Source organism: Acanthochromis polyacanthus, chromosome 6 (assembly GCF_021347895.1).
Source record: "Acanthochromis polyacanthus isolate Apoly-LR-REF ecotype Palm Island chromosome 6, KAUST_Apoly_ChrSc, whole genome shotgun sequence".
NCBI lineage: Eukaryota > Metazoa > Chordata > Actinopteri > Pomacentridae > Acanthochromis > Acanthochromis polyacanthus.
Window position 1 is genome coordinate 7,402,508 of NC_067118.1, and position 24,984 is coordinate 7,427,491.

At 41.2% G+C, this 24,984-nt stretch overlaps 1 protein-coding gene across 2 annotated transcripts in view; it reads left to right on the plus strand.

The window, feature by feature from the left end:
- Positions 1-24,984, plus strand: part of lamb2l (laminin, beta 2-like) — a 94,739-nt gene that overhangs the window by 46,036 nt on the left and 23,719 nt on the right. For both annotated transcript variants that reach the window (XM_051949811.1, XM_022205946.2), the window contains exons 10-15: positions 338-526; positions 611-790; positions 2,666-2,778; positions 3,127-3,206; positions 3,326-3,482; positions 22,068-22,208. In XM_051949811.1, coding sequence (XP_051805771.1) covers positions 338-526; positions 611-790; positions 2,666-2,778; positions 3,127-3,206; positions 3,326-3,482; positions 22,068-22,208 — 860 coding nt within the window. The remainder of the gene's footprint in view (positions 1-337; positions 527-610; positions 791-2,665; positions 2,779-3,126; positions 3,207-3,325; positions 3,483-22,067; positions 22,209-24,984) is intronic.

The window sequence follows — 24,984 nt, forward strand, 5'->3', positions numbered from 1 at the left end:
ATTTGGAAACCATTTTTTGAATGTTGCTTTGAGAACTTAAAACCTTCGTAATACGTTTTCTGTCAAACATTGTTAGAAGTTGTTTTAATATTATGGGAACGTTCCCTGCTTGCTGGGAACTCTTGGAACATCATCCACACAAGAAAACTTACCTGCGATACAGTAAAAACAAGCCTTTATTCAAACAGATTGAACTCTTTGCTACTTTTTCGGTTTTAAAGTTACTCGATTGTTACTGAAGATCTCTCAAAATCTTAACTCCAAGAAAAGAAGATTCCCTCTTACAGTCAACTTAATATCCGCGTTTATCCACTAAGTGTTTACTTGTTTTCTCCAGAGTGTAACTGTAACGGCCACTCTGGTCAGTGTCACTTCGACATGGCGGTGTATCTGGCGACGGGAAACGTCAGCGGAGGAGTTTGTGACGACTGTAAGCACAACACGATGGGACGAAACTGTGAGATGTGCAAACCTTTCTACTACCAGGACCCCAACAGGGACATCAGGGATCCTCGGGTTTGTGTCGGTGAGTCACTGCAGTAGTCCGCTTTTTGTTTTTTGTTTTTTTTAACTCTCCATTCACGCTTTCTGTCTGAATTTTCCCTTCCAGCCTGCGACTGCGACCCGGTGGGATCTCTGGAGGGCGGAGTCTGTGACAGCCACACCGACCTGGACATGGGGATGATCGCCGGACAGTGTCGCTGCAAAGCTCACGTTAAAGGAACTCGCTGCGACGACTGCAAAGAAGGTTACTACGGACTCAGCCAGAACGACCCGCTCGGCTGCCAACGTACGTATGTTTGTGTTTCCGTCCACTGCAGACGTACTTTGTGTTTGAACAGTTAGGAAAAACGGATTATAGTTTAGCCAAGTTAAGGAAAACAAGACCAAATACATGCTCTTCTTAAAGGCCCTAGGTGTTGATAGTTTACACATTGTAGGCCAAGCATCTTTGTGGATCAAAAACTTCCATATAACTTGTCAGAAAAGTGTCTGAATTTTAGTTTCAGACACTTGTTGGTTGCAGCTAAACTCAGACGTGATATCCTAGTCGCATTGAGAAGTGCAAATTTTTTGTTTTTTGTTTGTTTTGTTTTTGTTGTTTGTTGTTTTTCCAAATTTGAGTCATGCAAATAGTTAATTCTGAAGCTAGACTTTTGGAATAAAGTTATTTTTTTTAATGAAATATCATAATATTTGGGTCAAACGCTATCATCTCAATGTCATAATTGATAATCTTTATCATCCCAGAGAGGCAGTTTGTCTTGGTGCACCACAACGGTACAGTTTTACCACACTCTAAAACCACACAATAGACAAAAAATATGACGATAAAATTAAAATAAATTATGGTAAAAATAATAAAATCATCTTCAACTTAAGACAAAAAAGTGAGGATATAATTAAAGAAAATAACAATAAAATAATATAAAATGACAGTAATAATAGTGATAAAATAGTTATTTTTTTAATCAAATTTTAAAATCAGACTTGTAGAATAAAGTTTTTTTTTTTTTTAAATATCACAGTATTTGGATAAAAAGCTCTCGTTTAAATTTCATGTCTGTAATCTTTATTATCCCAGAGTGGCAATTTGTCTTGCAGTCAGTGGTACACAGTTTTACTACACTCTAAAACCACACAATAGACAAAAAATGTGACAATAAAATTAAAATAAAATATATTTAAAAGGATGAAATCATCTTCAATTTAAAACAAAAGAAATGTGATGATAAAATGAAAGAAAATATGATTAAAATACATGAAAATAGTGCTTAAAGTAGTACATTTTTGTCAAATTTTAAATTCAGACTTGTGGAATGAAGTTAGTTTTTATGAAATATCACAATATTTAGGTCAAAAGTTATCATCAATTAATACAAAACTTGTCAAGGAAACAAAGACAAAATTAAAAAGTCTATCTATTGTAAAAAATTTTACTTTTTAAGGGAATTGCTCATGTATGTGTCAAAATGGCTCAATAGCGCCCCCTGCAAAGTTAGGAGAATTAGGCCCCTGAAGCATGCTTCACCTGGAACTACACAATTCAGTAGGCATACGTAACACATCAGGGCACACGAAAAAGCCTCGTGCACAAATACACAAAACCCAACAGGAAGTCAGCCATTTTTAATTATGTGTCATATTTTGGGACATTTTCAAAAACTGTAAACTCAAAGTAGATAACGAGAGAGCTCAAATTTGGCCAGGTTGTACACCAGGCATGGGTGCTCAAGAGTTGTGAAAATGCTCCGCAAAACTTTAAGGACCTGGAAATGGCGGCCCCCGGAATTTAGACTTTTGGCCTTGAAACAGGAAGTGCCGTCTAACTAGCCTGTACATGCTTCAATCTGCGTCAAACTTGACGTGTTTGATCAGAGTCCAGGCCTGATGACTTCCATACGACAATATCCAGACTCAGTCACCTGGTGGAGCTGGTGCTCACAGCTTTAAAAAGTCTATGTGAATCTAAAAAACGGTAACTAATCCAAACACACACTCTGGTGAGAGAACCTAAAATCCAAAATGTGAAACAAAAACAATACATGGAAGGGAAGGTAGAGAACTCAGTGGTTCTTCTTGATTGAGTAAAAAGCTTGAGTAAACGGGAAAAAAGAGCTACTTAGCCTTTATTATATTCTATATGAATGTGTTTCTCTGTCAGCCTGCAACTGTAACCCTCGTGGCATCATCATGATGGGAGCTCCTTGTGATCAGATCAGCGGTGACTGCTCCTGCAAAAGATACGTCACCGGTCGCTACTGCAACCAGTGTCTGGTTAGTAGTCGCTGGATTTACATGTTTTAATCAGCTTGTTGTATGAAAACATCAAGGCCTTTCTGAAGCATTTGCAGCTGCACTTGTCATGCTGTTAAATATTCTACTTGAAGGTCCATTGCAAAGATATGGTAATGTTTTCCAGCATTTCAATAGCATTGAAAGCAGTGACATGGCCAGGCACATATGGACTCACTGAAGTCTTGCCTCTGAGGAGCGTTCTGAAGAGTTTTTTCTTATTAGGCAAGACTGTTAAAAGGTCAGCACATCTTTAGAAATCAGCCTGAAGGTAAAACTACACAATAAACACAACTTTCTGCATCTTGTGTTTGATTTCCATCCCTGCAGCCTGAATACTGGGGCCTCAGTAATGACCTGGCCGGCTGCAGACCTTGTGACTGTGACTTTGGCGGAGCCTTCAACAACAGGTAGAGATGTGAATGAACGCTGACTGACATGAAGCTGTGCATATTTCGTTCTGTTCCTGAAAGTGGCAGAGAGACGTCAGTTTTAAAGCATTCAAACATTGTTCTGCCTATTCCTTAAGGTGCATGATGGAAAATGGCCAGTGTGACTGCAGGAGGCATCTAATTGGTCGACAGTGTTCGGATGTGCAGCCTGGCTATTACTGTGCTCCGCTGGATTATTACAAGTATGAGGCCGAAGACGCCACTGGACACTCTCCCAGCGACTCTGCATTGCCGGTGAGCTCAGCAGTAGCATTCAGTGAAACCCACTAGTTCACCTTTCAGGCCACGATATTTAGGGCAGATTGCTGGGATGCAAGGAATTATTTTTCACATTTTTGAGGCCTAAACGTGCTCAAAAACTCATGAAAGTTTCCGCAAATATCAGAACTCGAGAAAAAAAATTATATTTTGTGGGGAAAATGGCTCTATAGCGCCCCCTGCAATATTAGCACTGGCAGGATGTTTCACCGACATCTACCAAAATTGGTATCCATATGTAGCACATGTGGGCCGTCAAAAAAGCCTCTTGGAGCCATACCCTGAACCCAACAGGAAGTCCTCCTAAGGGGTAGTTCCTCGAGATGTCAGATTTGGTCAATTTATACAAGAGGCTTTTATGACAAAAAGTTATCGAAATCTTCCACAATAGTCAAACGGTGAGGCCATGGTGGCTCCCTGAACTTTGATGCTTCACCAGGGAACAGGAAGTGCTGTCTAACTCCTCTGTACATGCTCCAATCTGCCTCAAACTTCACAGATTTGATCAGAGTCCTGCCCTGATCACATTCAGGATACATTCATAGTCATAGCTCTGCCTGGTGGCAACAGGAAATGACATGTTTTACACTTTGATCTGCTATTATTAGCCGGTTGACCATATTAACCTCAAACATGGTGACATAAGCCTGAAGATGATGATTCTTGTAGAAAATTGCAAGTTTTCGTCAAACATCATATCTGTGGTGGTGCAGCCAATTTCAATATCTCGCCATAACGACAGAAGTGTTTATATCTCAGCTGTACATGATCCAGTCTGGCCCAAATTTCATTTGCTGGACAATAGTCCAGCTCTGAAGACATCCATGTTCCAAAAGTGAGTCATAGTTATAGCGTCAACTATTGGTAACAGGAAGTTGTAGCCATCATATTTGCACGTACCGTTGCTAGAAACTTTGTGATATAATTCTTGGCTTTGGTCAGCTGAGTCTCAACTCTTTGAAATTTCTGCCACACCTCGACATGTGTAGATGTGCGAGGACCCGCTCAACGCTGTTTGCAGCTTTAATTTAGATTAGAATTCATAATTTACAGTTCAAAGTGCTGTTGACAGGACGAAACATAAACAGGCAAGTTCAGCAAAGTCTGGTGCAAAGTTATAAAGACACACAGCAAATGTATAAAAATGAAACAAAGTTTTACAGCCTTATATGTCTTTTAGTTAAAAAAATAGCTCTTTTCTGCCAGGAGTTAGATTAGAACAGTGTCTTGTCTAACTGACAGTTATAGAAGAATGTGCTGTAACTAGAGATGGGGTGTTGTGGGCCAAGGCTGTACACATGAGTGAAGAAGTTATTGGGCAAAACATACTGATCTTCTCTTCTAAATCCTGGCGTATAAATGATTTAACCCTTTAAGCTTCAGTGTACCGCCGGCGGTACACCTACTAATTTGCATAGGAATTTCAAGAATGTCCGACGATTATACAAACACTATACACCGATGGAAAGCTTAGATTCTCATGAATCCGCTGGTATAAACCACTTTCAGATGCGATTACCACAGCGGGTGAGAAAAACACATTTGTCCGACAAAAACAAATATTCATCCATCCGTTCTCTATACACGGCTTCAAAGCACACAGCGCGACTCACATTTCCGGGTTTATTATTACACACACAAAAAAAGATTCCACAAAAAACGGCCATAATCCAACCTTTTACATCAGATGACACAAGCCAGTAAACTATTTTGTCCAAAACATGTCCTGAAGTCGGTATAAAATCCCCGAATCGGTCGTTTTCAAGGAAATGCACCTCCCGATGCGCGTCCAATATTCCCCGTATTTTTCGTAATTTTTTTATTTAAAAATAGAATATTAGCGATTTTTTGTACTGAAAACGGCTGGAAATGACTGAAGCTTAAAGGGTTAATTTGTTCTTTAAAAAGTCAGACAATTGTATTCAGGGTCTTGTATTGTGTGCTTTTTCAGCAAATTAATGAAAGTCCCACAAATTCTCAAAGCATGTCTTTAAATTCTTTAGCTCAAATTATTTCTAAGATGGTTCATTTCACCATGACTTTATGACTCACAACTAAATGGTTTTAGTCCTTTTCTAAACAGCCCGATTTAGTGTCTGTAGATTTAATTAAGTTCAACTGCTGCTGTCCCTTTCAGGAAAAAGACTCTCTCTGCATCTGTGATTGACAGTACACAAAGCAAGAGTGTGAGAGACCAAGATTTCCTATCGCGTCTAAATTTTTGTCTGAGCGATCATTTGACATGGAAATATCACTGAATTCACAGCACAGTCATTGTTTGTGACTCCTGTGTTTTGTGACTTCGTCAAACAGTATTGCAGTGCTAGAGATAGTATTTTGCTGCAGAGCTATACTTTGAAAATGACTCTGGAGTGAATACTAGTTAACCCGTACTGTCAGTGGGCTGCATTTGTTTCACTATCTGGGTATCTCCCATTTTCTGTATCAAAGGATTAAAGCCAGCAGAAGCAGCTGTACAAAGTAAATAAACCTGGTTTTTCACCTGAAAGAAGTGAGAGGGGCAGGACTATAGAGAGGCTAAGGCTGACCACTCTTCCTTTGTCAGTTGGAATATAGGAATTAATAAGATTCTTGTTGGCTTGAAAGACTGGGAGTCTGTAAAAATCTGCAACACGACCACGACATCTGTGGAAACATGTTCTTATAATTTGTCCTTGGACCAAGACCTCAGCAAGTAACCACAAAGTCACAGAGCACACAGCTCTCTATTGGAGTGTAAACACCATTAACTGAAGGTCAAACCATCTTCTGTCTGTCTTGTGTGTTTTGTACAATTTGCATACAAACTGCATACTTTCTTCCATGTTGTTTGATAACACAGCAAGGACATTCTTAGATTAACACGCAGCAAATGTTTTACGAAGAACATCTCTAAAATATTTTCACACTTTCTTGTACTTTTAAAAAGAACATTTTGAAAACTTCTTGTCGCAAACACATTTGTAAAACTTTGCTGAACTTTCTTATAATGTTTATCCAAGCTGGAAAACAGTCTTCAACTTTTCTTACTTCTTAAACCAGTAAAGGCAACACTGATTTCTATTAATTTTTCTGCCCCAATCTCTGTCTTGCATCACAGTTTCTTCACTGCATAATGTGCAGTACTGTTCAAATGTTTGGGGTCAATAAGGACATTTCTAAGTGAATTTTGAACATAAGCATATATATTGTTCGGTTATTCCAAGATTGTCCCCACCGAACAGGGTTGCAAGGAGAGGTTTAAGACGTTGTTATAACTCGTTGTGATTTATTTTGCTTTTGTGGTTTATTTTGCTTGTGTTTGTTAGAGTTTGTTAACAGTTCATCAACAATTTTCCAGTTGTAACCACAATGCAGCAGCAACAGCAACAGCAACAGCAACAGCAACAGCAACAGGTTATAAACCTGTAAAGATGGAAAAGGGCTGTGGTGTAAACTATGCATGGTATTATGAAATAAATATGCACAAATACATATTGCATAAATAGCAGAAATGCATATTGAATAAATAGCATAAATAAACATAGCAAATAGCACAGCAAGAGCATAGCAGCAGTTAAATAGCATGCATAATAGCAAACACAACAATAGCAAATCAAGCATTGCATTTGACGCAAGCCACATAAAAAGCCACAAACAAAGCCAAGCAAGCCATGCATTGCATTACTGAAACCATTAAAATACAAATAATTGCTTAAGCTCAATATAAACCAATATCACATAAGCCAATTCCACAATGTACAAAAACTTTCTATTAGTAGGTTTAAAGTGCAGAAATAGTGCATGTAGTTCAACAGAGAAGGATTAACACAGCAATCCACTACTACGCCAGTTAAAAGCACTACATTACCCAGCAAGCATTGCTGGGAGGACAAATGGCCAATCAAAATGGCTGACAGAACAAGCAGCCAATCAGAAGCGTCCAAATATCTTAGCCAGCACGGCAAATCAGGAAGTAAAAATGAAAGCGCTCTGATTCAAAACTACTCACGGAGATCTTAAAATTACAGCGTTAAACATTACTCTGTCCACACCGATCACACACAAAACCATGATCAGTCCTACAACACTTAAATCCGGACACACATATATGCTAGAGACAAAAGTCAGCGGCACGGCGGCCCCACGAGCAAACAGAGTAAACCCACGTCTTACCGGTGGCGTCTCTCTCCTCACAAGATGTTTGCCAAACTACGTGAAGTCAAGCTACGTGATGCTTCCCGTTTATAGCCCGTGTCCCGGATACTAGTGTTTTACCAATGTGCGCGGCAGACAGGAAGGAGAACCTCCCACTTCACCTGTGTTTCATTACCGCTAATGCACCCGTGACGCTGACTGATTTAACCCGTGACTGACTGACTTAACACCTCCCACTTGACCAACTGATCAAAAGATCCAAGGCGGTCACAGATAAAATGCATTATTACATGTGTATAAAGGTGTTACAAGTTTTTTTTTTTTTTTTTTTTTTTGAGCTCTGAGGCAGTGCCTGCAGAACTGATGGCCGAAGCAGTCAAAGTCACTGGTCTTCCACAGGAATGAGGACAACTAATCTCCTCACATCTCTCCGCAGGATGACTGACATCACCTGCTGAGTGTTCTTGGCTTGTCCAATTCCTTGAGAGGCAGAAAGGCCTGCACATGTTTTGACATCCGCATCTCTCACAAGTCCCTTCTTGTCAGGATACACGGCCTGGATCCGACCGAGCCGGAATTGTCCTCGTAACGCGTTGTTGTCAGCGATCCAAACAACATCACCAACTGCTACATTCCTCTTGGCCTGATGCCACTTTGATCGAACAAACAGGTTGGGCCCGGCAAGTTCACTCCATTTCTTCCAGAACATATCCACACCAACTTGAATGGCTCTGAGACGACGCCAAGGATGAGTGCACAAGTCGATTCCTTCAGTGTCGCCTCCTTGTCTTGTCCTTCCAAGGAGTAAGGTGTTGGGGGTTAGATACTCTATGGAGTCCTCTTGTGCTTGAGCCCTTGCGTCGATTGGTCTTTCGTTGGTGAGGTTTGCTGCCTGGTAGAAGAGTGTTTGGAGTTCTCCCCAGGTGAGTGAACTTGTAGTCCCTCCAAGACTCATGAGAGCCCTCTTTATGAGCTTGACAGCTGCTTCTGCTGCTCCGTTGCGGTGAGGTGCATCCGCTGGATGAAAGTTCCATGCCCACTTCGTTCCGTGTTTTGCGGCTTGAGCTTCCACTGATGATCTCTGAACGGTGGCCAGGTAGGTATGCAGGTCTTTCAGGGCGGGTTTGGCTCCAATAAAATTGGTCCCATTGTCTGACCACAATGTTCTTGGATGGCCCCTCAGTGCTACAAAGCGGAAATAAGCTTGGAGGAAGCTTTCCGATGATTGATCATCCACAATGTCCACGTGAACTGCCCTTGAGGCCATACAGCAGAACACTATGCCCCACACCTTTTTTCCTGTTCTCCTTTTGACAGCATCTTTGATTTCGAAAGGGCCGAAGAGATCAAGTGTCGTGTACTCAAAGGGGCTGGCACGCTGAGAGCGCTCAGGTGGCAGGTCGCTCATCATTTGCTGGCACATCTTCCCTTTCCTTTTGTGGCATGTTATGCAGTCATTGACGACCTTCTTTACTATTCGTCGGCCTTGCACTATCCATGCTTTCTTTCTGGTGTGTAGAAGTGTGGCAGCAACGCCCTCGTGGTTTTGACTGTGAGCTTCTCTTGCTAGTAGGGTTGCAAGCCACGACTGAAATGGGACCAAAGGAATGGCTGCACCATCCTCCTTCCATGCCTGGACTCGCCCTCCACAGAGAAGAAGTCCGGTTTTGTCATCTTTGTGGACCACCAAGCGGTTCAGTGTAGAGTCCTGAAACTGGTTGCCCTCTTGACATTCTAGGACAAGGTCTCTGAAGGCTTGCTCTCGCTCCTCGGAGGACAGGGTAAGGTGGTTTGCCTCCCACTTTGAGGAGTCAGAGGTCTTGAGTCTTTTGAGCCACGTTTCAGCAGCCCGTCGGATCCAGGCTATCGAAGCACATAGCCTGGACAGGGAACTGAACCGCTCTGGCTTGATGAGGCGCACTAGTCCAATCGCACAGGGTCCATCTGTCGGATGTGCACTTGGGACAGTGGTTGGTGCTGGTCCATTTGTGATTCCTTCAAGCTTGGTGAGCACAGCAGAGAACGCTTTACGTTGAAGTTGACTGACTGTTTCAGCGGCTGAAGGCGTGATTTCGCTTGCCATCTTCATTGGCCAACCAGACTCTGGCAACCTAAGGAACTCAGGGCCTTGCTGCCACTCTGAACCCTCGTCAAGCTCCTCAGGAGTTGCGCCTCTGGTAAGTATGTCAGCAATGTTCAGTCTGCCTTCAATCCACCTCCAATCTTCCACAGGCCCGGCCTTTTGGATCTCCCCGACCCGGTTAGCAAAGAAGGTTTGGAAGCCATAGCTGTCCTTTTGGATGGCTGCAAGGATTGTTTGGCTGTCCACAAAGTGAATCCATTGCTTGACTTTAATATGGCAGTGCTTTTCAAAGTACGTCTTAAGGCGGGTGGCAAAGACTGCACCACATAGTTCAGCTTTGATCACATCACCCTTCTGGTCAAGGGGGGTAAGCTTTGCTTTGGATTCGACCAACCTGATGACAACTTTGTCTTGAGTTTCCCACCGTAGGTACAGCACAGCTCCATAGGACGATTCACTTCCATCGGAAAAGGTGATTCCTATTGGTGGACCTTCAGCACCAGGTGGCGTTAGGCTTCTCTCAAACTTGACTTGACCAAGCCTTACGTATTCTTCAAAAAGCGTGACTGCAGCTTCGCGAAGCCTTGGTGAGAGTGGGGTGTCCCACGTGTCTTTAGAGGGGGTTTCTTTGCCAGCTTCCTGGAATGATTCTCGGACCAACATCACTCCTTTCTGTTTTGCTGGTGAAGCAAGACCAATGGGGTCATACAATGAGGCAATCTGGCTGAGGAGTAAACGTCGGGTCAAGGGGTTTGGTGTTCCCTTCCTGACATCTTCAGCACTTAGATTGACGTCAGTCCTCATTTTCCCCCTTCTCTTGGAGAAGTTGATAGATGTGAGCAGCTGTAGCTTGTCTGTCTCAGGGACATAGCCAACTCCTAAGGCCTTGTTTTCTCCGTCATGCATTTGGTTGGGCAAAACCAAAGTTTTGGGTATGGTTCTTTCTGTGCTTGAGCCTGGAGGCAAGGTGGTTGGGGATCCATTCCTCCCACTTTGATGCGACAGGACCCATGGCTTGAGAAAGAAACCGCCTGCTTTTAAGATCTCTTCCACACCTCTGGTGATCCTTTCCAGGGCTTTGGGATCGTCATGCGAGGTCAGGATGTCATCCACGTAGCTATCTTCAATCAGAGCACGTCGTTCTTCCATCATGGCTGCAAATTGAGGGAGATTGGCCGTCTCTCTCATCGCAACCTGGGCGATACATCCTGCGGGTTTATCCCCGATATGGACTCTGACAACAGCATACACCCCAATATTGTCCTCAGGGTTATCTCGCCACAGAAAGCGGTGGAGGTGGACTTCTTCCTCTTTGAGCCACACGGAATTGTACATCTTCCGAACATCACCAAGTGCAGCATGGAGTCCACTCCTAAACCTCAGGAGAACGCCTCTGATGGGATTGAGCACGTCAGGACCCTTGTGGAGAAGGTCATTGAGACTGATTCCTTGGAACTCCTGGCTGCTGTTCCAGACGATTCTCACAGGGGTTGAAGAGGAGTGGGGGTTCGGTGCAACTAGATGGCTGATGTACCATTTAGGTCCTTTCCAACTGCTGATCTCCTCCTCTGAGAGTTTCCGAGCTGCCCCTCTTGAGACCATTTCATGGATCTGGTCTTTGTATGCAGCCTTCCACATTGGTTCCCTTTCCAACCTTTTCTCCGTGTTCCTGAAGGTCGCCTCCACTGCTTGCCGATTGTCAGCTAGCGTTGTGAGGTCAGCCCTCCATGGATAGGCTGAGTCCCAATGAGGAGAGCTGCTGTGATGATCTGCCAGCACGTATGTCAAGCAGCCCTTGATCTTTTCCAGATCCCTCTCTTCCTTGAGGGTCATTTCCTGTCCACCAGGGGAGCACTTGCCACACTTGCAGCTACCACATTGAGGACTGCACGCTGCTCCGATGCTGTCCCATCGGAACCATTCAAGGATCTCCTTGTTGGTGGCAGTAGATCGAGCAATTGCAGGCCCCTCTGCTTGAGGCAAGACAGTCTCTTTGTAGGCCATGGAGACAGATCTCATAGTCCGAGCAAGGTGAGTTTCAGAACGGTATACTGCCAGGTCCACTCTCTCCAGGAGATCAGGGTGGGTCCCCCCCACAGTCTTTCCAAGCGGGCCGTCCCAAAGGACTAGGTCACCCACAATCTTGATAGGCTGTGGGACAAGGCGGCCTTCCCTGTGGCTGATAAGGAGGTCGATCCTTTTGGGACGGACCAATTCCTCCTTTGGCACATTGGGGAAGAACCGTCGCAATTGCTCAGTAGTAACTGGCTGGGCCACTTCAGCAATGTTTTGCAGGCCATAGCAAAGAATCCTGTGGTCTGTGATCTGCCCCTTGGGTGTCTTTACCTTCAGACGCAGGGAATACCTCTGGGTCACAACAGACTTTTTCATACCTCCAACACCGTGTACAATGAGCTTGATGCTCTCACCACTTAGGCCAAGTCGTTCCGCTGCTTCATTGGTGATGTAGTTGGTGTCGGACGCGAGGTCAATCAAAGTACCAATGAGGCACCCAGAGTTTGTGGTGACTTCCATGAGCATCATTACTACTGGATGTTCACCTCCAGCGTTAGAGCGGACAGAGGAGGCGGCTTTATTTGAGAATGCACTCTTGCATCGCTCTCTTTGCTCAGGGGTAAGTTCCGCCAGAAACTCCTCTTGCTTCTTAGTGAGGCCAAGCTTCCTTGCTCCATACCTCACAGTGCTACACTCCTCGGTGGTGCTGTCTTTCTTTGGAGTTGGTGGCTTGGGGCACAGTAGGTAGTTGTGGTCCGATGCACCTTCCTTCCGACACTCAGCTTTGGGGCAGAGGAATCTGGCGGTACACCCTTTACCATCCTTAGGGTGGGTTCGCAAACACTTGACGCACAAACCAAGCTCTTTGAGATGAGTCCTTTTACGAGAGAGATCTTGCTCTCTGAAGGTTTTGCATGCGAATAGCTTGCCGGCATGTGAGTCGTCCCCACAGACGGTGCAATTAGGGAGGCCCTCTCTCTGTCCCACCGTGGACTTAGTAAAGGCTTTCCTTCCCTTTTTGTCTGGATGTTCCGGGACCCTTTCCACCATGCTTTTGTCAACAGTGTTTGGCTCGAGCTGGTCCAGCTCTTCAAGGATTGATTCCTGTTTCTTTAGGAACCTCAGAAGGCAGTTGAAGTGGTCAGCGGGCATGAACCCTGAAGCTGGATCAGACTTGTGCACAATCCAGTCCTTCTTGAGTGAGGAAGGGAGCTTGCTCTCGATGGATTGAGCGACTACGCGGTTCTTAACAGCGTCCTCCTCACCCAGAATCTGCAAGTTGTAGAGTGCCTTTTCAACAGCCTGAATCAACTCGATGGTGCGTCTGGGGTTGTTGCCTTTGACAGGTGCAAAGGACTGGACCTCGTTGGCAATGAGCAGGACAATTTTGGCTTTGTTCCCATATTTGCTGTCCAGAAGCATGAACATGTCTTTGGTGGACGTGCAGCTGGTCAGGACAAGCTCCTTCTTCACCCGCTCATGAAGACTATTCAACAAGTGGAACTTTTTGATGCACTCCGCACCTTGGGGGTTTCCCAACTGCTGGAGTTCTTCCCACTCGGTCTTCCACCGGTAATACTCCCTCATGTCACCGGTGAACGTTGGTAGCCGAGCTCTCTCAAGGCTAAGCTGGGGCTTGAGGTTGGAGTTTGCATATGTTGCCGCTGGGGCATGAGTCGGCTCTTGCTGTGTGAGTGGCTGATTCACTGCTCCCATGTTCACTGCAGGCTTTAAGTCAAGGCTGTTAGCGATATCAGGGGGAGAGGGCAGAGCTTTGTCTTTAGCTGCATAGTCATCCTCACGGAATTGTTCTCTTCCCCTTTGTTGCTCGGCTTCATCGTCCTCTAATTTGTCAACCAGTGCAAGCAGTCTTTTCTTTAGTCCCTTGTGGCGTGACTGAAGATCCACCGCCTTTGAACTGGGAACCAAGTCATTCCACTCTGCCAGCATTGCTGCAAGTTCAGTGACCTCTCTTTCAAGTCCTCTTATCCTCAACCTGCGCTCCTTGAAGGTCTTTTGAGGGTTTGCATCTTCCTCCTCTGCTTCACCAATGACAGACTCCGCTGTTTTGACTTGGTTGAAGAATACCTCCTCAGCATAGCTGGTCCAAAATATTCCCTGTGTGGCTTTCTTTACTTCAAGGAACTTGCTTTCGCACTCCAATGTCTTATCGTCAACCTGGGCCGCAGACGCGACAAGGTCCTCATCTGATGATTCCCTGAGAGCTTCGGCATACTGATTCCCAGTATCTGTGACACGGGAAAAGTCAGTTTTGAAGATGCTCCATTCCCTGAGAATGTCAGGTGGTTCCAGAAGTCCAGGTTTGGTGAGGGTATTGCCCCTTTTGCTGAATGAAGCCTGAGCTCTTGATCGCACACTCTTAAGCTTGTCCAGGTCTGACATCGTCACTCCTTTTGTGCTGCCTGGAGAGCCGTTCCACTGTTGGGGTTTGTCTTGCTCTTTTATCCTTTAGGCCAGCAGGATGCGCTAGAGATGGACTTGGGGTTTGGCAAAGTGTGTGTTGAATGGGCTGCACTTAGTCCTGTGCAGTTGGCCGCGGTTTATAACTGTTCGGTTATTCCAAGATTGTCCCCACCGAACAGGGTTGCAAGGAGAGGTTTAAGACGTTGTTATAACTCGTTGTGATTTATTTTGCTTTTGTGGTTTATTTTGCTTGTGTTTGTTAGAGTTTGTTAACAGTTCATCAACAATTTTCCAGTTGTAACCACAATGCAGCAGCAACAGCAACAGCAACAGCAACAGCAACAGGTTATAAACCTGTAAAGATGGAAAAGGGCTGTGGTGTAAACTATGCATGGTATTATGAAATAAATATGCACAAATACATATTGCATAAATAGCAGAAATGCATATTGAATAAATAGCATAAATAAACATAGCAAATAGCACAGCAAGAGCATAGCAGCAGTTAAATAGCATGCATAATAGCAAACACAACAATAGCAAATCAAGCATTGCATTTGACGCAAGCCACATAAAAAGCCACAAACAAAGCCAAGCAAGCCATGCATTGCATTACTGAAACCATTAAAATACAAATAATTGCTTAAGCTCAATATAAACCAATATCACATAAGCCAATTCCACAATGTACAAAAACTTTCTATTAGTAGGTTTAAAGTGCAGAAATAGTGCATGTAGTTCAACAGAGAAGGATTAACACAGCAATCCACTACTACGCCAGTTAAAAGCACTACATTACCCAGCAAGCATTGCTGGGAGGACAAATGGCCAATCAAAATGGCTGACAGAACAAGCAGCCAATCAGAAGCGTCCAAATATCTTAGCCAGCACGGCAAATCAGGAAGTAAAAATGAAAGCGCTCTGATTCAAAACTACTCACGGAGATCTTAAAATTACAGCGTTAAACATTACTCTGTCCACACCGATCACACACAAAACCATGATCAGTCCTACAACACTTAAATCCGGACACACATATATGCTAGAGACAAAAGTCAGCGGCACGGCGGCCCCACGAGCAAACAGAGTAAACCCACGTCTTACCGGTGGCGTCTCTCTCCTCACAAGATGTTTGCCAAACTACGTGAAGTCAAGCTACGTGATGCTTCCCGTTTATAGCCCGTGTCCCGGATACTAGTGTTTTACCAATGTGCGCGGCAGACAGGAAGGAGAACCTCCCACTTCACCTGTGTTTTTTTTTTTTTTTTTTTTTTTTTTTCCTCTTTCTTTTTTTATTTGTAATCATTTACAAACATTAAGGCATAACATTACATTCATAACCAATCAAAATATGCTACTTTGAGTAGAAGCCAACATCAATCAATGATACAATGAAAAATAATACAAAAAAAAAACAAAAAAACAAAAAAACAAAAAAAAAAATTCTTAAGGGTCAGTTTAGAGGTCAGTTAAATTGTAATGCTCTATTTGATTTAATAGCTCTATTGCAGTTTTCAATTTCATGTATTTCAAGGATTTATAATATTCTTTAAACTCATTTATAAAACATTTAAATACGGGAGGGGATTTGAAATATTTAGACTTATGTATATGATGTTTTGCCAATATGAGGATTACATTTATCAACAAGTTATCTAATTTACTTTCCAGAATCATTCCATATAAAATATCAGCCTGAGAGGATAGTTTAACAGTTACCTTCTTATTCTCCAACCATTCTTGGATCTGAGACCAAAAAACCTTAACCAAGACACATTCATAAAAAATGTGACTTGTAGTTTCCATTTCTGTTTTACAAAAGACACATTCATTACTATCAAATTGAAATCTAAGTCTTAAAAATTCACTTGATGGATATATGTTATTGATCAGTTTAAAATGAATTTCTTTAGATTTTGGTAACAAGGGGTATTTTAAATAATCTGTTCTTAATTTCTTGACTTTAATCAATTCAAATTCTCTAAAATCTTGGATTCTACAATATTGTTTGGGATATAAATCATTAGTAAGTATTTTTCTAATAAAACTATTGTTACAATTTCTATCCAAAAAGTTTATCTCTTCTATAAAAAAATTAGGCAATCTAGGTACTGAATTGGAATGAATAACTACTTCTTTGGCTTGTGATAGGAATGGTTTAGGAATAGCATTTACAAGACTGAAAAATTGTTTTGGATGACAGCAAAAGTTCCATTTCACCCCAAAGTCATTGTATGAGAGAATATTTCCATTTGAGTCCAGCAAGTCCATAATACACCAAATATTTCTGTCCATCCACTCTTTGTAAAATAGAGATTTGTTCCTTCGAAGAATGTATCTGTTGTTCCAAAGCGGTGTAGTATGGGGGGTAAAGTTATGTTTGTATAACATCTTCCAGTATAGGAGAACCTGCTGATGAAATCTTGACAACTTGATGTTTAGTTTTTTAACATCATAATCGCATTTTAACAAAAACTGTAACCCTCCACAATAAGCAAAAATATTATTTGGAAATGTATTCCAAAAAACATCTGGATTCTTTAAAAAGGACTTCAACCAGTTATTTTTAATTGTACCATTCATACACTCATAATCAATAGCTTTTAGGCCACCATGTTCATATTCCTGGAGCAGAACAGCTTTTTTCAAGTAATGGGTTTTGTTGTTCCAAATAAAGTTGAAATTTAGTTGATTTACAGCTTTAATAAAAGATGGTTCTAATGCTAGTGAGTATGTGGGGTGCAGAATTCTAGACATTCCATCAACCTTTGAGAGCAAAATACGTCCAAAAATGGTAAGATCTCTTTGCATCCAAAGGTTATAAATACTTTTACATTTGTTCAATTTGTTCTCCAAATTTTCTAAATGTCTTTCTTTTGAATCTTTAGTTATATGTATGCCTAAATATTCGACATGTCGTTTTATATTGAAATTATGTATGGAGGTATCGGGAATACTTTTCACTGGTAAAAGTTCACACTTATCTAAATTAAGAAATAAACCTGAAGCTTTGGAAAATTGCTCCACTGCATTTAAAGCTGTGAGAATTTGACTATGGTCTTTAAGAAAAAGAGTTGTATCGTCAGCATACTGACTAATAAGCAGTTCTTGATCAAAAACTTTGATCCCTTTCAGAGTTTGTATATTTTTTAGGTGAATAGCTAGCATTTCTGCAGCTAAAATGAATAACCCAGGACTACAAGGACAGCCCTGAATTATACCCTTATTTAAGTTAAAACGATTTGTAGTACCAAGGGTCAATGCCACTGAACTATTCCTTTCTTTGTAAAATATTTGCATTGTTTTAATAAACTTTATTCCATAACCAAAAAGCTTTAAAGATTGTGTTAAGAAGGGATGCTCTAAATTATCGAATGCTTTTTTAAAGTCTAAAAAAAACATTAAACTATTGTCTGTAATTAACTCTTCATAGTCTAGTAGATCAAGTACTAGGCGAATATTATCATGTATAGAACGGTTTTTCATAAAACCTGTTTGAGTTGTGTCAATAATCTCAGGAAGAGTACGCTTTAATCTTGCTGCATATATATGAGATAAAATTTTATAGTCATTATTTAGGAGTGTAATAGGTCTGAGATTATCGACACGTCTTCTGTCTTTTCCGGGTTTTGGAATAAGAACAATAACTCCTTGCTTCATTGTTGGTGGGAGGTTTTCTTTTTCAATTGCTTCTCTAAACACATCAAGCAGAAACTCCCGTAGTTCAGACCAAAAATGTTTATAAAAATTTGAAGTCAGGCCATCACAACCTGGTGATTTATTGAGTTTTAAACTACTAACTGCTTTGTCTAATTCATCTAAAGATATGTTTGAGTCACAAAGTTCAATTGAATCATTTTTGAGTTTGGGAACATTATGGTTTTTTATTACATTCAAGAAATCTTCGCAATCTGTTGGTGAGAAGCAAGAATTATATAAGTTAGAATAAAACGAGTATATTTCTTTTGCTATTAACTTAGAATCAAAGCATTCATTACCATTTATTATTAAGGAGTTTATTACATTTTTTTCTTGTCTACTTTTTTCTAATTTAAAGAAATATGAGGAGTTCTTTTCTGCTTCTTCCATCCATTTAGATTTAGATCTTATAAAAGCACCTTTAGCTTTCACTTGGTACAGATTGTCTAGTTGATTTTGTAATTCCAAAATGCTTTGTTTTTGTTCATTTGATGAATTTAAATTGTTACACAAATCATTTATTTGAGTTGCAAGTTCTTTTTCTTTGATATTACTTTTTTGAGCGATATCTTTACTATATCTAATTGAGTATTGTCTTATTTTGTATTTTAAAAATTCCCATTTTCCACAGAATGTTTCAAGGTTTTTATCATTTATAGTTTCCCTAATCAATGCACATACTGTTTTACAAAAATCCTCCTTTAACAGTAGAAACGAGTTAAATTTCCAATAACCCTTATTTCTTTTTAGAGATGTTGGAGGTTTGATTTCCATTGTGATAATAGAGTGATCTGTCAAGGGAGCTGTATCCATTGAGACATTTGCTATGATATGGCACAAGTTATTGTTGACCAACCATAAATCAATTCTTGATTTGGAACCACCATTAGGTTTAAACCATGAAAACTGTTGTGTGTCTCCATATTTTTCCCTCCATATATCAGTTAGATTTAATTCATTGCAAAAAGTTTGAATTAATGCATTATAATAATTTTGGTTGTATTTACTTGGCCATCGATCTAACCATTCATCTGGCACACAATTAAAATCACCCCCTGTAATTATAGCTTCAGTGGGGTAAAGTCTTTTTTGCTCTAATATAACATCAGTTACTTTAGTAAACAGATCTTTGTTTTGAGAAGGAGTATTATATCCATAAATATTTGCAATAATTACAAATGTGCTGTCAATCTCCATAACTATTATAATAAAATGTCCGTGTTCATCTTTTTTAATAGACTTTACTGAGCCTATGTAATTATTTAACAATATTGCAACTCCAGCTGACTTTGAAGTACCATGAGAATAGTAAATTTTATCCCCCCATTGGTTATTCCAAAATTTCTCATCTGCAGATGTCGAGTGTGTTTCTTGAAAAAAGATTATTTGAGCTTTCTGACCTTTAGAAAATAGGAAAATAGCTTTTCTCTTGACCTTATCTTGTAAACCTCTTGTATTCAAAGAAGAAAATAAAAGACTGCTTTTCAAAAGCACCATGTACAAATAAAATAAATAAAATAAGTAAAAAAAAAAAAAAATTATTATTATTATTTTTTTTTCCTTTTCTTTTCCTTCCCCTTTTTCCCTTTTTCCTTTCTTTCTCTTTCCTTCTTTCCTTTTTCTCCTGTAAACGTGTATTAGCTCAATACCACACTAATACGAATAACAAAGGCTTTTAACAGCCAGCAGAACAGCAAACTTTCAGAACAATAAGTCAATCTTCAAGTTTTACCCGAGTGTAACATAGCTCAGTATCGTCGTTTTCATGGAGGAGCGGTGATCCTTCTTCCTTCCACATATGCGTAGGGACCCTTGAATCCTGCTTTCTTCCCTTCACCTCGTGCTTTGGCGACGATTGGCCATAACGCATCTCGAGCCAGCTTGTCTTCTTTGGTTAGATCTTCCACGAAGTGTATCTTCAAGTCCTCACACACCTTGTGCTTGTTTGAAGCCCTCCATATTTCATCCCGGTAGACACGCTTGGTAAACTGCATGATGACTTGACGTGGCTTATGGTCAAGTCTTCTCCCAAGCCTATGGACCGTATCCACAGCCTCATCCATCTTCGGCGCCAGTTGTGGTGAAATGCGGCTCAACAGGTTGATAACATCCTGCCTGGTGTTTTCACCCTCTTTTTCTTTGAGCCCGTTCACTCGCAAATTCCATCTTCTTTTATATCTTTCAGATTCTCTGACTCTTTCACGCAGCTCGTCATTTTCTCGGGTTAACTCCGCCACATTACTTTTCATCTCCTTCACCGTCTTTTTGCACTCTTCTAACTCCGCCATGATGAAAGTAATGCTCTCACTGTGGTCATCAACAACATTCTTTATTTCACCAAGCCTATTGTCTTGCTTATCAAACCGTTCAATGAGAGAATTGAGAGAGGCTTGTATGGCAATCAGAATGGTAGTATTAGAAGGTTCTGGAGCAAAGTCCATCTCACCGGTTTTCATTTTCTTCATGTCGTTCTTGTTTGGAGTTGTTGGCAGGCGTTTGGCGCTGGTCTCTTTTGATGCTTTTTTAGGTGATTTAGAAGTCATCACGTCACCAAAAATAACATCCACACAACCGTGTTAAAAGTCCAAGGTTGTTTTGATGGGTAAATCCTTACAACTCAGAGAAAAAGTGAAAGTTTGTGTCTGCCGACCACAGGGCTTCTGCACTACGGCGCCATCTTGCCTCCTCCCCCCCCCCACTTCACCTGTGTTTCATTACCGCTAATGCACCCGTGACGCTGACTGATTTAACCCGTGACTGACTGACTTAACATATATAAAATGTGTTTTTTTTTAATGTCATGTGGTTAGAATGCCAGTTAAAGTTGAGTCTGACTCTTGACTGTTTGAAATCGGCCTGAGGATAGATTATTTTTTTATCTGAAACTCAGAACCTGCCAGCATGTTTGTGAGGCCTGTTTTCTCTTTCAAAAATACATACAATGATACCATATATCAGCCAGAAACTGTAAAAACAGAAGGAACCAGGGGATTTTTAGCTTTCTACCAGATCATGTAAAGTGTTGTTCTGTTGGGGAAATTAACCAAGGCTAAACCTAGTGCTCGCTAATATGAATTACAGCATCTGAGCTTTGGTTATGTGACACATGTCTAAGTGAAACAACATACTGTATATAGACAAGATATTCACGTGGACTTTAAATCAAATATGATACAATCACTTTAAAGGTGGTTGGAACTTAGCAAATACATCAATGCCCATAATAGGCTGAAACGTCAAACTGTACCGTTCAAAAGTTTGGGGTCACTCAGACAATTTCATGTTTTCTATAAAAACTCCCACTTTTATTCATGTGCTAGCATAACTGCACAAAGGTTTTCTAATCATCAATTAGCCTTTCAACACCATTAGCTAACACAATGTAGCATTAGAACACAGGAGTGAATAGAAATGTTCCTCTGTACCCCTATGGAGATATTCCATTAAAAATCAGCCGTTTCCAGCTAGAATAGTCGTTTACCACATTAACAATGTCTACACTGGTTTTCTGATTCATTTAATGTTATCTTCATCAAAAAAAAAGATTTTCTTTCATAAAAAGGACATTTCTGCGTGACCCCAAACTTTTGAACAGTAGTGTATGTCTTCTTGCTTTCTTACATTCTTTCCCTCTGGCTTCTTAACTACTTTCCACCCATTTCCATCCGCTTCACTCTTCAGAGACCCCCTGTGTCATACGCTTCCTCACGTAAACCCTCCAGGCAAGCTCAGACAGTCTACACTTACATCTATGCTGCAGGAATGTTGGGGAAAACTGACTTCAGCAACTTTGGAATGTTATGAGAAGAAAAGGCAGTAATGTAATCTACTAACCAGGTGGGGTCTTGAAATGGTGGTTTGTTTTACTGATGGACGGGTCAGTGGACGGGTTTGGAAAAACCAGGATACAGTTTAACGTCCACATTTGTCTGTGCAGAATTCTGAACCTCCGCAGCTGAAATGACCCATAAAATGACCAGATACCGACCTGCCACAACCAATTATCGCTATGCAAGACACAATCTCCCAACACTCAGTCTTTGTTTCTGCTTCTTACACTCCAGAAGTTTCAGCACAGCATGACTCTTCCTGCTCTCTGTGTTAATTTGCCTTTTAGAAGCAGAAAGATGAACAAGATTAGAGACGTTTTTACACAAATGTTTGCCAAACACAGCGATGAATCCTCTCCTTCCTCCCTGCAGGGTAAAGTTCGTCCTCAGGCTACAAACGACTGCGTTGAGCATCTCAGTAACCAGCTGAGGAGGCACCGGAGGCATCGTCGCATCACCAACTCACAGCAGCATCAGGCAGCGCTGAGACGCATCCGCCAGCTTCAGCAAACAGTATGAATGGTTCTTTAATTTATTCATGATTTTAGTTAAGGTTTGTCAGAACACAAATCCAAGGGGCAGTATGCTCTGCCAAGAAAAATAGCTTCCAAAAACAGTTATAGGTAATAGTTGACTCATGATTCCCATTTTTTTGGCCTGTGACCCCTAAAAGGAAATATTATCTACTTAATACACGACTGTTCAAAAGTTTGGGGTCACCCAGGCAATTTCATGGTTCCATGAGAACTCCTACTTTTATCCACGTGCTAACATAACTGTACAAGGGTTTTCTAATCATCAGTGAGCCTTTCAGCACCATTAGCTAACACAATGTAGCATTAGAACACAGGAGTGGTGGTTGATGGAAATGTTCCTCTGTACCCCTATGGAGATATTCCATTAAAAATCAGCTGTTTCCAGCTAGAAAAGTCATTTATCACATAAACAATGTCTGGACTGGATTTATCATTCATTTAATGTTATCTTCATAAAAAAAACCCTGTTCTTTCAAAAATAAGGATGTTTCTAAGTGGCCCTAGACTTTTGAACAGGAGTGTAATTCTGTATCTGTCAGTCAGACAAGAGGCTATTCTCATCTAACTCTGGGCAGAAAAGAGCTATTTCTTTAACTAAAAGACAAATGAGGTTATTTTTAAGTTCCTAAGTTATTTTCCACATCCCAACAATGGTATCTGCAAATGTAAGGCTACAACTTCCTGTTAACAATAGGTGGTGCTATGACTAGCAAAATACAGATTCTGAATCAATGTCATGATGAGAAACGCCAGTGAAAAAATCAGGCTTTTACCTTTAATAGTTGCTGAGATATTGCTGCTCAAACAGCTTCAAGATTTTAGGTGCTAAAAACCCTGTTCATAGTTGGTCGGCGGGCATTTTTTTAAAAGAAAAATAATCGATGTGCCAGACTTAAATTCCACAGATACCATTTTAAATATCTGTGGTTTGTAATAAAACAGTTTCTTGTCAATCAAAGATGGTTGAGCTGATGGAAAGACCCACATATGAATCAACACTTCAACAAAAACCCAACATTACAACCTTCATTAAAGTAGGATTCATTTCAGGCGTGTTGCAACAGACTGCATTAGTTTCAACTTAGTGGACTCAATAAACTGCAAGCTGAGTTAAAACCTATAGAAACAGATGAATTCAGTGTCCATGATGTTTTCTGGGAATGTTAATGGAAGATGTGAAATGGATCTGGGGTATTAACCTAAACATTTGTATGTACAGTTCATAAAGTTGATCATTTAGATGTTTGTGGTCATGTGCAGTCGGTGCTACTCTGCATGTGGAAGCCTCTTCGCCTAATTAACTGCTGGGCTGTCGAGTTAATTACGTCAGTCTTAGCTAGTCAACCTGAAACAGAGTGCAGGAGTTTCTAGATGCCGGTGTTGCAGTCAAGACCACCAGAAGAGACCCAGTGGAGCTAAATCCTGAAAAGAATAAAATGACTTCTGAAACGGAAGCAAAGATTACAGTTCGCTGACGTTCTCAGGTGTTCTGAGAGCACTGAAGTGGTCTTTTAGCCATTATAATTGAAGCACTTACAGTGCCTTGTGAAAGTATTCGGCCCCCTTGAACTTTTCAACCTTTCGCCACATTTCAGGCTTCAAACATAAAGATATAAAATTGTAATTTTTTGTCAAGAATCAACAACAAGTGGGACACAATCGTGAAGTGGAACGAAATTTATTGGATATTTTAAACTTTAACAAATAAAAACCTGAAAAGTGGGGCGTGCAATATTATTCGGCTCCCTTGCATTAATACTTTGTAGCGCCAGCTTTTGCTGCAATTACAGCTGCAAGTCGCTTGGGGTACGTCTCTATCAGTTTTGCACATCCAGAGACTGAAATTCTTGCCCATTCTTCCTTGCAAAACAGCTGGAGCTCAGTGAGGTTGGATGGAGAGCGTTTGTGAACAGCAGTCTTCAGCTCTGCCCACAGATTCTGGATTGGATTCAGGTCTGGACTTTGACTTGGCCATTCTAACACCTGGATACGTTTATTTGTGAACCATTCCATTGTAGATTTGGCTTTATGTTTTGGATCATTGTCCTGTTGGAAGATAAATCTCCGTCCCAGTCTCAGGTCTTTTGCAGACTCCAACAGGTTTTCTTCCAGAATGCTCCTGTATTTGGCTCCATTCATCTTCCCATCAATTTTAACCATCTTCCCTGTCCCTGCTGAAGAAAAGCAGGCCCAAACCATGAGGCTGCCACCACCATGTTTGACAGTGGGGATGGTGTGTTCAGGGTGATGAGCTGTGTTGCTTTTACGCCAAACATATCGTTTTGCATTGTGGCCAAAAAGTTGGATTTTGGTTTCATCTGACCAGAGCACCTTCTTCCACATGTTTGGTGTGTCTCCCAGGTGGCTTGTGGCAAACTTCAAACCAGACTTTTGATGGATATCTTTGAGAAATGACTTTCTTCTTGCCACTCTTCCATAAAGGCCAGATTTGTGCAGTGTACCACTGATTGTTGTCTTATGGACAGACTCTCCCACCTCAGCTGTAGATCTCTGCAGTTCATCCAGAGTGATCATGGGCCTCTTGGCTGCATCTCTGATCAGTCTTCTCCTTGTTGGAGGTGAAAGTTTAGAGGGGCGGCCGGGTCTTGGTAGATTTGCAGTGGTCTGATACTCCTTCCATTTCAATATGACTGCTTGCACAGTGCTCCTTGAGATGTTTAAAGCTTGGGAAATCTTTTTGTATCCAAATCCGGCTTTAAACTTCTCCACAACAGTATCTGGGACCTGCCTGG